Genomic DNA, 15418 nt, shown 5'->3' on the forward strand with positions numbered 1-15418 from the left:
AAAAGCGGAATTATTTGGGATTGAGGAGCCTGAACACACCAAATTCTGCTTCTCCTCAGCCCCCTCGGCAGTGCTGCTGTGCCCAGAATCCCACAGGAATTCCTGGATCGCCCTTGGAAAACACTGAACTGAGCAGATGATGGGATTATTTCAAACAGCTTCCTTTTTATACAATTAAATTAATACCTACAGTGAGACATTGGGAGAAGCTGGGAAATCCCATTTCCAATTAATACCTACAGTGAGACATTGGGAGAAGCTGGGAAATCCCATTTCCTCCCAGTGGGGATTACACCCAACTTTGGTGAATTACACTGGGATTTCACATAACCTTACAAAAGGTTTTCTCCTCCAAAAAGTCCATTTTCCCCACCAAATCTCCCTTAAAGCTCCTTTGGGCTGCAGCACATCCTGGGGAGATGGGGACACAAATTCATGTCACTGATATTGATTTTCCTGGTTTTTGCTGTTAGGAGTAAGAGTAATGGTGCTTTGAGCAATTTCTTCACAGTTTCTACACAAACTTTATAAAATAATCAAGTGCAGCACCTGCTTTTCCAACCAGGTAAATCCAAACCACCTTAAATCCAGGCAGAGAGGAAGAAGGAAATAAATCACAATTCCTGCAGCTCTTATCACTGCTAAGGCAATCCTGCTGCTCACACAAACAAAGTCTGTGAGGGCGTGGGGGACATTTGGAAGATTATTTAGAATATTTAAACAAATCTTTAAATACTTAAGCAATATTTAAATTATTTAGAGTAATTGGAACATCCCTGAGGTCCCTGGCATTTTGGGGTCAGGACAATCCTGGTTTTCCAGAGCTCCTCAGCAGATCTTCAGCATGGTTGGGGTTGCACTGAATAAACCCATTTTCCTCTGGCTTTTAAATATCCTCTGCCTACAATTTCTCCCTCAACATACACCTGGATTTTCCCCAATTCCAGGTGTTCCAGACACCCCATCCCACATCCATCCTCTCCACCCACAGGGAAAATAACAGCTTTTGCACAGCACAGGGCAGTTGTGAGAATCAAACCCCCCTGCCTCGCATTTATCCCACTTAATAAGCAAGGAATATTTGCCTAAGCACATAATTATTATCCTGGGAAATCAAAATTCCTGCTGCCTGCTGCTATTCCAACCTGAGACAATTGGGTTCAAGTGGGAATTGGAAGGATTAGGGGAGGGGTGCCAGGCTCCAGAATCTCTCTATTTTTTTTAAAAAATCACTGTTCTGAGATATTCCAAATTTTACTTGGCATAAATGCTCACTCCTCTCCTTGGAAATCCTTTGGATTCCCTACTTGTGATTCCCAAACACCAAAAATACTCATTTACAATAAATTTCCTGGTTTTACAGAGCCAGTAGCCACGACAATGATCCCTTAGCATCACATTAAAGGGAGATTTACTGCTGCCTGCACCACAATTAGTGCCAGAAATTCCAACTTTTCCAGCTTTTCCACGTCCCACAGGAAACATTCACTCACCAACCGACTGGGCTCCATCAGCTGGAGGAATTCACATTATGGCAGCGCTGGGATGAAGGAGAATTATCCATCCAGGCAGGATCCACAGGCTGTGCCCTCCTGTGCTGGGCTCTTCCTTTGAGGAAAGGCTCAGCAGCACGGATGGGAATCGAGTTTTTCCTCAGGATTTTTAATCCCGGGAGTTTTTCCTGGCCAGGTTTGGGAAGCAGCAAAGGCTCATCCTCCCAATCTATGGAATTCCCACCTGGAAAATTGCTCAGGATGTTTCCCCAGGGAATGGCACTGCTCCCTTGGGATCTCCCAGCCAACCTTTGAGCTGGGTGCCAAGTGCCAAAGTCCAGGGCTCTGCTGAGCCACCAGCAGCAGGGATGGAGCATTCCTGCAGCTCATCCCACCCCAGGGCGCTGGAACCACCCACAATTACAGCTCTGTCCACACTCACAAGGTTTGCTTTCCGTGTCAAAGCCTCACAGCAAATTAACTGCCCTGGAGAAGCTCCCTGATGATGGAGTTCCCTTTTCCAGGTGCCTCCTGAGGAGGAGTTTGGTGTCAGATCCAGCAGGGACAGGAGCTGCCAGGGGGATGGGGAAGGTCTGGCTGAGCTGTGACAGAAATGCAATTTCCTGCAGGCAGAAATCCCCACACCAATTCCTTCCGGGCATTAATCCCTGCTCCCGTCCCAGACAGCATCACATCCCTGGCGAGGGAAAACTCACACTTCAGTCATTTGAAGTGAGAACCACCCCACTGCCAACCTCCAGCCAGCATTTGCTCCCTGAGTGTCTGGGCCAGCGCTCCAAGGTGGATCAGGGCTTTGCACCAAAGGCCTGGGCTGGGTCCCAGCCCCATTCCCGAAAATCCCGCTCCACCAATCCTCCCACATGGCTTGAACAAGCCCCTGCTGGCTCCATTTCTCTCCTCTCTCGTGCCAAGCTGGTCCATACATTTCTCCTTCCATTCTGGCTGCTCTGATCCATGAAAATCAGATTTCTGCCCATGGCCAATTATGAAATTATTTCAAGATTTTAGTCCATGCTTTGAATTAGTTTCACATTTTCAGAGAGACACAGGTAAGAAGGAGGTATTCACATGGTCCATGCTAAATCCCATCCTGCAGCTTCTGGAATATCCTGGGTTAACCCTGAAGTCCTTCCACAGAGCCATTAAGATTGGAAAAGCCCTCCGAGACCATCAAATCCAAAATGAATCCACCACCATCGTCTTCACTGTTAAACTATGTCCTCAAGTGCCACTTCCACACGTTTTGAACACTTCCAGGAGGTTCCCAGCTGCTTTCAAACACAGAGCTGAGGCTTTTCCACCCTGCCCAGGGCGAGCTCAGGGCTCTGGGTGCTCCCTGCTGCCTTCAGGGTCACTCTGTGGGCAGCTGGACACTGAAGCAGGAGCACCAGGGCCACCTGCACAGCCTGGAGGACCAGCAGCCCATGGAAGGACACAAATGTGACTTCCTGAAGCACTGGAGGTGCAGGAGTTCAGGTGTCTGGACAGATGTGGGATTCCTTGGATTCCCCACCACAGGATAACCACCATCGATCTCAGCACAGGCTGGGATGTTCCAGGAGTGAAAAGATCAAATCCAGCACATCCTTCCCCTGCCAGAAATCTCCTGCACAAGTCCTGGAAGCTGCAGGGATGAGCTTTCAGCAGCACTGAATGCTGCACTATTCCTTGTGGGCAGCACAATTCCTTGGGCAATTCCATCCCTCCCTCCCTGCCCAGGCTGTCACGGCCGGGCCTGCCTGAGCCACCGCCCCTCCTGGCAGTGTTTCTCTAATTGACTGCAGAATTTGCAGATATTCTTCCCAGCCAATCCCTCCTATTGATTGCAATTATCCTGGCAGAGGCAATGGAGGAATATTAAAGCCATTAAGGCTGATTTGGATTTGATTCGAGCCATTAGAGACACAGCGAGCGGAGCCTCGCCGCTTCCCCGGCACCTCCGCAGCTCCTGAGGGCCATAAATCATCCCAGGGCACGCTTGGTACCACTTTGGATGCAGCCAGGAGTGCAGGAAAGGAGGAAAAATGGAAGAAAATGGGAGGAGGTGGCTTCCTGCAGGTGGGTGAGGAGATTGAGCCAAGCATCTCCATAGTGAACCTTCTGAGCTCCAAGGGCCTGCAGGAAAGGGGTTTCACAGAATCACAGAATCACAGAAATTCTAGGTTGGAAGATGTCCGGTTTTGGGCTGTTTGAAGGGCCTGGAAAGGCCCGGGGTGGCCTTGGGACAGCCCGCGTATCAAAGGACGAGAAGAGGCTTCAGTTCTTCTTTCGGTCTCGGTGTTTATTAATTGTTTATCTAAAAGATTTTCTCTCGGCCCGACAGAGCTCTGCTCAGCAGTCAGCCATGAGCACACTGTGCTGCCCTCCGGGCGGTCACCTATCTTTATACCCATTGTTACATGTACAATATTTATCATTTTTCCCCAATGCCTTTCACCCTTATTGCCCAGTGCACTTTCAGTAATGACCAATCCCAAAGTGCCACCATCACCACAGAAGATGGAGGAGAAGAAGAAGAAGCAGAAGGACAGGACACGCCCCAATTCCTCCATCTTACTTCTCTAAACCCCCCTGTACAGAAATCCTAAACCCTGTGTCTCACCCTCTAATTAACCAATCCCTTCACCATTCACCCCGGTGAAACCCTCCTATCCTCATACAGGTGTCGTCTCCTGTGTAGGATCAAAGTCCAGCCACCAGACACTTCTGGAACATTCCAGGACTCCCGAGCCCCCCAAGGGTGCTCTCGGTGACACCTCAGTGCTGAGGGGCTGAGATCCCACAGGAAGAGACCTTTAAGATCATCGAGTCCAACCCATGTTCTAAAACCTCAACCAGATCGTGGCACCAAGTGCCACATCCAGTCTTTATTTAAACTCTTCGAGGGATGGCGACTCTGCCACCTCCCTGGGTAGGTGATTTCTCCTCTTAGGTGGAGTCCTGAAAACTCCAGAGCCCCTCAGGCTTGGAGGGACCTCATCCACTCAATCCGGCTCCAAAACCAGCCATTTAGTTTTTATTTATGTTACAGATTTATAAAATCTGAGTTTCACAGTATTCTATTTTAACAACACAAAAAAAATGGTGATGTATTTCTTTTTATAAGGTTTTTTAAGGATAAATTGGTTAATTAAGAAATGGTGATTAAATTATTTTTAACTTAATAACGAATTATTCATGTTTTGTAATGTGGATTTTTTATTTAATTACATAATATTAATTAAAGTTATGCAGAAGAAGGTGAAGAAAGGGGTTAAGAAAGGCTAATTTCTGTCTTAAAATTTTTATCTTTTTATATATATTTCTATATTTTAAAACTTGAAACTTTCAGTTTTCTACTACGTAGTATTATATACTTCTATTTCAACTACACATTTATAATCTTAGTTTTATTATTTATATTTATTTATATAGTTTTATGTTTATATAGTTTTTATTGATATATTTATTTTAAAACTTATTGTATTTATATATTTAGTAAATAGATATTTATATATTTAATTTTATTTATATCATTAATTTTGGAAGTTTAATATATTATATATAGTTTATATAGTTTAGTATATATATTAATATTTAATTCATATTAATATATTATATTATATTAATATATATTATAATTTATCTATATATTAATATTTAATTTAATATATAATATATATAGTTTAATATATTATATATTATATATATTATATATATAATATATATTATATATATTATATATATTATATATTTAATATATTTAACTATACATTTTAATATAGTTTTCTATTTCTATAGGCTTTATTTATGTATTTATTTTGGAATTATTAAATTTATATATTTAATAAAGAAATTTGTAACTATTTCTATTCTAAAATTTAATAAAATATATGTTAAATGAAATATTTATTTATTTATTTATTTATTTATTTATTTAATTTTGGAATTTTTTTCTATGTCAATGGGGCCTTGAAAGGGCCCAGCAGAGCCCCAGGGAGCAGCCCCTGCCCTTGCTGGGTCACCCCTGTCCCCCAGGTGACCCCAGCCCTGCCTTCACCCAAGGAAACCAAGTCCTGACAGCAGGAAAAGCTCCATTTCAATCATCTTAATCAATCATCTCAATAAAATCATCCCAGTCAAACACCTCTCTGGATTCCTGGGAGCAGCCAGCCTAGGAGACGCTTCCACACCCACCCTAATTCCCACTGAAATTCCCTTTTCTGGGCTCTCCAGCAGGCGCTCAGAGCAATCCCCGCATTTCCCCGCTTTTGCTCCCTGGCTGCCTCCTCTCCACCATTCCCCTGTTTACAAACACTGCGGCTTCCAGCGGGGCAAGGCAGGGGTTTGTTATAAACACTGAACCGCAGGGAAATGTCAAGGGCAGGGAAAACAAAAATAAAAGAGGGATTTGCACTTTGGTCCGGCTCAGCCTGCGAGGCTCTGGGGACGCGCTGGGCGCTCACAGGCGCGGCCAGGGAGGGACAGGAGGTGCCATGGGGACATCAAAGAGCCCTTCCCAGCCAGCCCTTCCCTTTGATCCCAGTGCGGAGGAGCAGAGCTGGAACTCCTCCTCCTCCTCCTCCTCCTGCTGAGCCCTGGGAGCCGAGGGAAGGGGAATCCTGGAGCAAAGGTGCCTCCAGGACAGCTGGGGAGCTGAGCAAAGTCTCTGCAGGGCCACAAACGCTGGGAAAGTCACACCTGCAGGATGGCAAACTCCAGCTCCTGGCGGGGAAGAGAGCTGGGGTTCAGTCCCAGCCCTGGGAGATGCTCTGGGCTCCTCTGGGTGTCCATCCAGTGCACAGCAAAGCTCCAGCCCAGCTCTGCACGGGACATGTCGGGGCGTGAGGCAGCCTGAATTCCTTCCAGGGCCTCATGCCTGCAGGAGGGAACGGGAGGATGGAGGAGGAAAACCCTGACAGGGGCAGAATTCCTTAGGTGACAGCTCACCTGGTTAAGCTCATACCTGGAGGCAAAGAGTTTCCAGCAGTGCCAGCAGAGCTGACCAGATAACGCTGGAGAAATCAGCTCCCAAACAAAAAAAACACCTCATTTTTTTGTCTTTCTGGTGGTTTTTTTTCCCCCCTTTTTTCCAGGCTGAGTTGCTGCACAAATGACTGTAATTAAAGCTGTTACCTGTCAGTTCCTCAAGGCACTGAGGCTCCGGTGTTCAGGCTTTGGAAAAAAAGCATTCCTGCATGGCAGCAGTCCCACTCATCCCTCAGCTTACTCATCCTGCCCAGCACCCACCCAGATCTGTCACCAATTAGTTGTAATTCAAGGATTCAGGGGGAAATCCCCACCTCCCCGAGCGAGGTGACTTCACAGGAAGTTAGGGCATGGAACGCCTTTTAAACAACAAAAAAATCATGGAAAAAATTCATGTGTGCCAGGGGCAAGGCAGGCTGGGGAGGCACACAGCTCCTCAGGCATCCACAGGCTCCTGCAGAGCTTCCAGAGAGCTTCCAGAGGTGGATTCCTTTGGAATTCATCCATTATGGAAGAGCCTCAGCCCTGTCGTGTCACCGGTGCCTGCAGTGCTCTCACATCCCTGCAGCTCAGAAGTTGTGTGCAATTCCCAAATCACGCTGAATGACGGGATCAGGCCCTGATTTGCAGGGGTTTGTGTGGAACAGCCGCGGGGGTTCATTGTGGCTGGCAGCAGGGCCTTGGGAAGGTTTATATATATATAAAGGAGAGCACCCAGCGCCAGCCTGGCACCGCTCCCAGCTGGGAAAAGCTGATATTCCTTGGCCTCTCCAAGGAACCCGGCTCTGAGACAGCCTGGTGGTGGCACCAGGATCCTGCCGGGGACACCAGCCCCTGCCACAAGCCTGGAGCTGCAGGGAACCAGACCCACCAGTGCCCAAGGATGCTCCGGGAAAGTTGGAGAATCATGGAATGGTTTGGGATGGAAGGGACCTTAAAGCTCACCCCATTCCCTGCTATGGACATGAACACTTTCCCCTGTCCCAGGTTACTCCAAGCCCTGTCCAGCCTGGCCTTGGGCACTGCCAGGGATGCAGGGGCAGCCCCAGCTGCTCTGGGAACCTGTGCCAGGGCCTCCCCACCATCACAGGGAACAATTCCTTCCCCAAATCCAATCTAAATCCACCATCCTGCAGCTTAAAGCCATTCTCTGTGTCCTGTCCCTCCATGCCTTGTCCCCAGTCCCTCTCCAGCTCTCCTGGAGCCCCTTCAGGCCCTGCAAGGGCTCTGAGCTCTCCAGGTGAGCACCCCCAGCTCTGCCAGCCTGGCTCCAGAGCAGAGGGGCTCCAGCCCTGGAGCATCTCCATGGCCTCCTCCGGCCTCTCTCCAGCAGCTCCACATCCACCGGCAGGATCCCCCAGCCGCGGCGCATCCCTCCAGGCGGGATCCCCACCATTCCCCCTCCACCCTCCATCCGCGCCCCGAGCGCTCCGCACTCACCGAGGCGGGGCTGGCCCGCGCCTTGCGCTCCTGCTCCCGGCACTGCAGCCCGGCCAGGTGCCGCTCCAGGGCTGCCCAGTCCATGGCCGGGGGCTGCGGGTCCCGGGGGCACTGCGGGTGCCGGGGGGGCCGCGGCCCCGAGCTCCGCCGCCCTCCGGGCCCCGCGGCCGCTCCGCGCCGCCGCTGCGCGGGGTCCGAGCGGGGCGGGGGCCGCGGGCGGGGGCAGCAGCGCCGGGCAGCGGCGGCCGCGGGGCCGCAGCGGCGCCCATGGGCGGCCGGGCAGCGCGGCGGGGACGGCGGCGACCCCGCGTCCTCCTCCTCCTCCTCCTCCTCCTCCGAGTCCTCCAGCGCCGCCAGGTCCAGGCTGCTGGGGGACGGCGAGGACTTGCCCTCCGAGCACGGCGTGGCTTTGCTGGAGTTGGATTCCGAGCTGGAGCGGCTGCTGCCGGCGTCGCTGCCTAAATCCATGCCATCCTCCCGGGAATCCTGCCGGAGAGAAGCGGAGCGCGGCCGCGTCAGGGATGCCCGGAGCGCTGCTGCCCGCCGGGCACGGGAAACGCCGGCCCGGGGCCGCCCCCGCGCTCCGGAGCCGCCGCCGGCGCGGGGCGGCCCCGGGCGGAGCGGGCGGGGGCGGAGCGGGGCCGGGCTCCGGCTCCGCCGCTCGGGAGCTGCGGGAAACGCCGGCTGGCGGCGGGGAAACGCCGCTCCGACGGGCAGAAACCCCCTGCTCTTGGGGCTCTGATCAATTGTTCTTGGTTTGGATTTCCTTTTTGAAATTATAACCAGGATATTAGCTAATGTTGTGGTAGTAGCTATTGTAACTGGGGTTTTGTTACACAAAAAAAAGATTTCTATTTAAATGTTACTCTTTGTTCCCGCGGTTGTTGGGTCGGGACAATCCCAAGCATAAACCCAGGCTGGTAAAAGAACGGATCAGAGCAGCCCGGAGGGAAGGGGTGTGGGGATGGGGGTGGAGGAGAAGCTCAGCCTGACCCGGGCACAGGCGCTGACAGCCCCAAACCCGCCCTTTGCTGGGCTGACCCCAGTGTGGGCAGCACAGGATGGGGGATTCTGTCCCTCTGCCCTGCTCTGGTGAGACCCCACCTGCAGAGCTGTCCCCAGATCTGGGGGCTCCAGCAGGATATGGAGCTGCTGGAGAGAGGCCAGAGGGGAGCACGGAGCTGCTGCAGGGCTGGAGCCACGCTGGGACACCTGGGGGGGCTCACCTGGAGAGGAGAAGGATCCAGGGAGAGCTCAGAGCCCTGGCAGGGCCTGAAGGGGCTCCAGGAGAGCTGCAGAGGGACTGGGGACAGGGATGGAGGGACAGCACACAGGGAATGGCTCCCATTGGGATGGATGGGAGATTGGGAATTGGGAATTCCTGGCTGGGATGGGATTCCCAGAGCAGCTGGGGCTGCCCCTGCACCCCTGGCAGTGCCCAAGGCCAGGCTGGACCCTGGGGCTGGAGCACCTGGGACAGTGGGAGGTGTCCCTGCCATGGCAGGGGTGGCACTGGGTGGGATTTGAGGTCCTTTCCAACCCAAAGCATTCCATGATTTTGTGGCTGGGTTTGAGAGGAGGTGGCATTGTCTCTGTGTGGGACTGTGGGTGACTGCAGGGAGTCACAGCAGTGACAAAGAGTGACATCCTCCCTCCCTCCCTCCCTCCCACGCCCCCAGGGACCACAGGGACCCGCCACCAACCCCTGCTGCCACCCTCTCCCTTGCTTTCCTTCTTGAAAAGTAATTTAAAGTAACTCGTTAAGAGTCTCCTATAAATAACTCTGCTAAAAAAAACTAATCTAGTTTCTGCATTCTGGGTCACCGAAGCCAAGTTTAACACGCAAATGTTCCCATTCCCAACTCCACAGCAAGGAGACCTTTTATGGCACTGTGGCTGAAATGGGGAGCACCAATCCCGTGGATCAGGAACTTCCACACAGGGCCTGGAGATGTGGCAGCAGCCAGCTGCCCTCTGGTCCCTGCAGTCCCAACCCTCTGGGTATGCAGGGCCAGGGGAGAACAGCAACTCTTAATTGGAATGTTGAAACATTGCATTGCTTTAGGAGCGGATTTGGGGCAGGATTTTGTGTGAGAAATACCCCTGAGGTCACCCACGAGAATCAGAACATCTCTGAGTTATCCACTCTGCCTCCAGCGCAAATCCAAAATGAATTCCAGCCTGTCCCTGCACTGGGAGGAAATGAGCTCTACCCCAAGAGCAGCACGAGGGGTTAAAATGAAAGGCTGTGCAAGGAGATGATGCCAGGGCCCAAGGTGGGCATGGCACAGACGCCCAGGGAGTGGGCACAGCTCAGGGGAATCCCCCTTCGAGAGTCCCCAGGCCTGAATTGTTGGGAATTCCTGAGGGATGAGAGGGAGAAGGGAACATCTGCAGCCCTGAGCTCCTGGCACTGCTGAGCTGCTCCTCTGGGGGGCCTGGCGGGGCAGGGGGAGGCGAGGGGAGGGAAAGGAAGGGAAAGGGAGGAACGGGAGGGGTCTCCTGTGCCAGGTCCGGCTCCTCATCCCCTCCTGGGCAGCAGCAGCGAGCCTGGAGGGGCATCCCGGCAGTCCTGGGAGTACCAACCCCACCAACATCGGATGGGACAAACACCGGGAACGGGGCAGGGCTGGGGCTGAGAGCTGTCAGCGTCCTGGGGCCATCCCAGGCTGGGAGTCACAGACTCACGGACAGGAGCTCCAAACTCATCTTGTCCCTGTCCCAGGTGCTCCCAGCCCTGGGCACTGCCAGGATTCCGGGGCAGCCACAGCTGCTCTGGGAGCTCCATCCCAGCCCTCCCCAAAGGGAGGAATTCCTTCCCAAATCCCTGTGGCATTGGGAAGCCATTCCCCCCTGCTCTGCCCTGGTTAAAATCCCTCTTTTTTTTGTAGGAGACTTTCAAATCCTACAGCTTTTCTGCAGGAGACTCCAACCCCCAGGCAGGGCTTTGGAGGATAAAGGGGCCGGGATACACAGGGAATAGCACAGGGTTTATTTGGGATTAACCTTTCCCTTGAGGTGTCTCCTCCAGGTGCTCAGCCCGGATTATCCCAATTTTCCCTCCTGACCCTCAGGAGCAGCTGAATCCCTCCCTGCTTCCCTCCCAGGCTGCCTGGTGCCTGAAACTCCCCAAAACCAGCAACTGCAAAGTGCAGGTTTAAAAATAACCCCAGCAAATGGCAGGAAGGAGCAAAATCCTGGAGATGAATTACACGGGGAAGAGGTTCCACCACGGGGCTGGGAGGGGGTGGCATTTGACACAGTTTGTGTGCAGAAATTCTTTATTTGGGGCTGTTTCACGTCACCGCCAGCCCCACAGGGGAGTTTTGGCTGAGCAAAGGAGGCGCTGCCTCCCAGGCTGGGGACAGTTTGATTTATGGGATTTCGCTGGGGGAGTTTCTTCCCTTCATCACCCTGAGTGCGCTGATGATGTTTGGTGGAGGACAAGAGCGCTTCCCTCTCCCTGAATTTCCCAGTGTGGCAGCTGGAATGGCATGAAACGAGTGGCAGGCACTTCCCATTCCCAATTTTCCCATTTTGGTGGGATAAAGCTGCTTCAGCCTTCATTCAGTTCATGAATGTTCATTCAGTTGATGCTTTAAGGTGTCAGTCCTGGCACATCCCTCCCTGCTGCCCTGTCCCCAGACACATTTGTTTCCTTACAAGGTTTAACACATCACACACCTGATTTTTCCAAGTTTCCCTTTTCTTTTTCCCCACTGCAGACAGATCCAATAATTTTTAACCTCATAGTAAACCCTCCTCACTTCTAATTATACCCAGGGAACATATTTCTGCTCGACCTGCACAGGAAGGAGGCAGCTCTTGCTGTTCCAAACACAAATAGCGTTTCTCTCTTCCACAAAACCTTTTCCAACACCATGGAAAACTTGGGATTTGTAGGAATTTTCAAGGGTGTGAACACAAACCCTTGGAGATGAAAGAATCTGGTTCACAGCTCTTTTATCCAGTGCAAAGGAGGTTTAATGCAAATAAGGCTTGTGGGGTTGATTCTGAGGCAGAAATACATCACAAAAATCCAATTTTTATTCTTTTCCTGGTGTTGGTTTCAAAGGCAGTTTGCTGATTATCACAAGCTTTAAATTGATTCGATTTTTCTATTTTGGCACTGCTGTAACCCCATTCTAAAATGGGTTTCTTGTGTTCCCTCCTGCTAAATTGCAGAAGTTTTTGGGTCAGAGAAGAAGGGAAGCAGGAAAGTCTCAATCACCCTTAAAACACCATAAATCCCTAAATATGGGAACATTTCTGCCAGCTGGGTCTTTATCCCAACACCCTCATATGCACCCAGAGCTCCCAAATTGTGTTTTTACTTTAAAAACTGGGTTTGGGTTTTTTCCTGTAAGTGAGTCCCAGACAGAGCTGAGCACTGTCCCTGCCCAGGTGGGATTTTGGGATTTGCCAGGGAAATGATGCTGGGAGCAAAACATCCTTGGGATAAAGCAGGGAAGGGAAGTTTCCTGTGACCACAAAGAGTTTCCCTTTCCTGAAAGGAGAAGGGCTGCGCTGAGAGCAGGGCACGTTTCCTTTCCTTTTCTCTCTCTGTGAGCATTCCTGGGCTTTGTTCATTCCATGGGCAGGAAAAAGCTGCCAGAGTTCAGCTGGGACAGGGGAAGGTGCCCCAGCCCAGGGGGTTGGAACTGGATGAGCTTTAACGTCCTTTCCAACCCAAACCATTCTGGGATTCGATTTGGTAATTCTGGGATAAATATTCCGTCAGAGTGGAATATTCTACAGCTTATCCATAGAGCAAAGTTGTCTCCTCTCCAGAAATCCCAATAACATCCTGCAGGCCCTGTGCACTCCCATTATCCCAATATCTGCCTTTGGGGTCAGGAGCACCAGGATGCCCAATCCCTGCCTTTGGGATTATGGATTGCACCAGGATGCCCAATCCCTGCCTTTGGGGTCATGGATTACACTGGGATGCCCAATCTTTGGGATTATGGATTGCACTGGGATTCTGCCCCCTGCATCCCTGAGATTCCAGCACCAAACCAAACCCCACCCCTGAAACACCAAATTAATGGAAATTAATTTAAAACGAGGCATGGTGGGGACTCACCTGCAGCTCCTTGTGGGGCAGGGACAGGATCCATGGGGCTGCATTCCCCTCTGGAATGCTGCATCCTCCCTCAGGAAGCTGCAGGGCACAGGAGTCCCATGGCACAGCATGCCTGCCCTTGAGGCATTGTTCTCCTACCGCTGGGATTTGCAGGTTTAACTCTTTAAATTTAGCAAATTAAATTTAGCCAATTAATCCTTTGCTTAATTTAGAGGGGGAGGGAAATCACAGCAGGACTCTGAGCAGTGGCACTGCCACCAAAGCCCTTCTGGTGGCACAGGAGGGGACAGAGGTGCAGGAGGGGACAGGGGCAGCATCCCAAAATAATCCCTTTTAGGCCAGGCTCAGCATTTTGGGCTGTGGCAGATCCTGTGCTCCAAAATGGGATTTGATGCTTGCTGGGATGGCTCCACCCTGCCAGGGCTTCCCTCACTCCCAGAAGTTTTCCCCACACCCTAAAACACCCCCAAAGTCCACATGGTCTCTTTTCCTTTGGAAAAAACTGGAGGATGAAGGAGCTGCTCCTGCCCAGACTGGTTTTCCCCTAAATGATTTGCTCTGGGATGAATCCTGAAATCATGGAATGGGTTGGAAAGGACCTTAAAGCTCATCCCATTCCCTATCCATGGGCAGGGACACTTTCCCCTATCCCAGAGTGCTCCCAGCCCTGTCCAAGCTGTGCTGAAACAACTCCAGGGATGGATTTTCTTCCCCTACACTGAAACAATCCCAGGGATGGTTTTGCTTCCCCTGTGCCTGCCCCAGCCCGGAAGCTCAGGAGGGCCAGGAAAATCCTTGGAGCAAACAAAAGGAATCTCCTTATCTGTCCAACAGCCTCTGGAATGCCTTGCGATCATCAAGGCCAGGGGGGGAAAAAAAATTGCCCTTTAATGAAGTGCTGTGGAAGGCACGTGGGTAAGGAATGCGAGCAGGGAAATAGCTGGAATATTTCAAATGCATGAATCCACAGAGCCCGGCTGAATCTTAATATTTATGTTGCCTCCTCTAAATGCATTAACTCCCGAATCCCAGCGTGTGCACAGAAGATTTGCAGCGTTTCTCCCCCAAAATTCCTCCTGATCCTTTGGGCAGAGAGGAATCAGCCCCCGAAGGAACTCTCAGCTTAATTAAGGAGTGCGTTAATCACCTTGGGGGCCTCTGGCTGTCACGGGGAGGGGCTGGATCCAGCAGGAGCGAGCTCAGCTCCAGGAGAATGCGGGAGGGTTCATCCCACCTGCCCAAAGCTGGGAATCTTTGCAGCAAAAACCAAAATTCAGGAATTTCTCCCCAAGTTTTTGTTGCATCCTGGGCGATCCAGCTCGCTGCCTGACTTGGGGCTGAGGACTGTACATTTTCAGGGACTGCAAATATTTCACAGTGAATCATTTTATGTCCAAGTCAGATGAAGGAGAGGCACAGAAAATGGTTTGGAAGAATAAATTTTGGCGATTCCTGCCACAATCCGCAGCGCCACCAGGACGCCCCTCGCTGCCAGCACCGTCTGAGCCCGGCTCAGGGGTTGAGTCAGGTTACAGATAATTAATTGAGTCAGGTTACAGATAATTAATCCCAGCCTAAAGCAGCCAAACCTTGGAGCGAACCGGGAGAGGGGAAGGTGCAATTCCGGCTGCAAAAGGAATTCCTGCTGCAAAGGGAGGGATCAAATCCCAAAATCCGCTCCATTCCCAGGGAATTCCGAGCCAACAGAGCTGCCGGTTCTCGGTTCCAGCCAGGGACGATTGGACAATTCTCCTTGGCTGTTTCTGCCCCTGCAGACCCCGCTCCCATCGGAGTGTGCTTCAGCTTTGCTTTTCCCTGGAGACTCCTGGGATCCTCAATCAGCCCTTCCAAGGAGCCACCGGAGCAGCACAGCTCAATAACCGGGCTCAGAGCAAACTGTGCTGGTTTAACTTTTGGGTTTTATTCTGAATCCCAGGGCCAAACTCCCTGTGCTGCCTTCTCCTCCCTGCTTTTCCTCTCCTTTCTTAGCCAGAGGTGGTGCAGATGTGTGGGATGGTCCCTGGGATGCTCAGAGCATTCCCTGGATGTGTGTGTGTGCTCCATTGGCTCCCCTGCTGCTTTGGGGGATGAAAAGGTTGGATTTGATGGGCTGGGAGGGCTTTTCCAACCTAAATTCTTCTGGGATTGGTTTTTGTTAATGATTCTGAGATTCCTTTTTGTTAATGATTCTGGGATTCCTTTTTCTTTCATGATTCTGGGATTCTTTTTTGTTAATGATTCTGAGATTCCCTTTTCCTTAGTGATTCTGGGATTCCTTTCTCCTTAATGATTCTGGGATTCCTTTTTGTTAATGATTCTGGGATTCCAAGAGTGGGTTTTGGGAAGGTATCACTGACATCCCTGACCCATTTCTGGTGTCCCCCTTGAGCATTTCCCTGCAGTTATCCCC

General features: G+C 51.2%; 1 protein-coding gene across 1 annotated transcript in view; it reads right to left on the bottom strand.

The window, feature by feature from the left end:
• SCHIP1 (schwannomin interacting protein 1) overlaps positions 1-15418 on the bottom strand; it is a 101913-nt gene that overhangs the window by 32364 nt on the left and 54131 nt on the right. Inside the window, exon 5 of the mRNA XM_074547525.1 lies at positions 7923-8408. Coding sequence (XP_074403626.1) covers positions 7923-8408 — 486 coding nt within the window. The remainder of the gene's footprint in view (positions 1-7922; positions 8409-15418) is intronic.

Source organism: Zonotrichia albicollis, chromosome 9 (genome assembly GCF_047830755.1).
Source record: "Zonotrichia albicollis isolate bZonAlb1 chromosome 9, bZonAlb1.hap1, whole genome shotgun sequence".
NCBI classification, from domain to species: domain Eukaryota; kingdom Metazoa; phylum Chordata; class Aves; order Passeriformes; family Passerellidae; genus Zonotrichia; species Zonotrichia albicollis.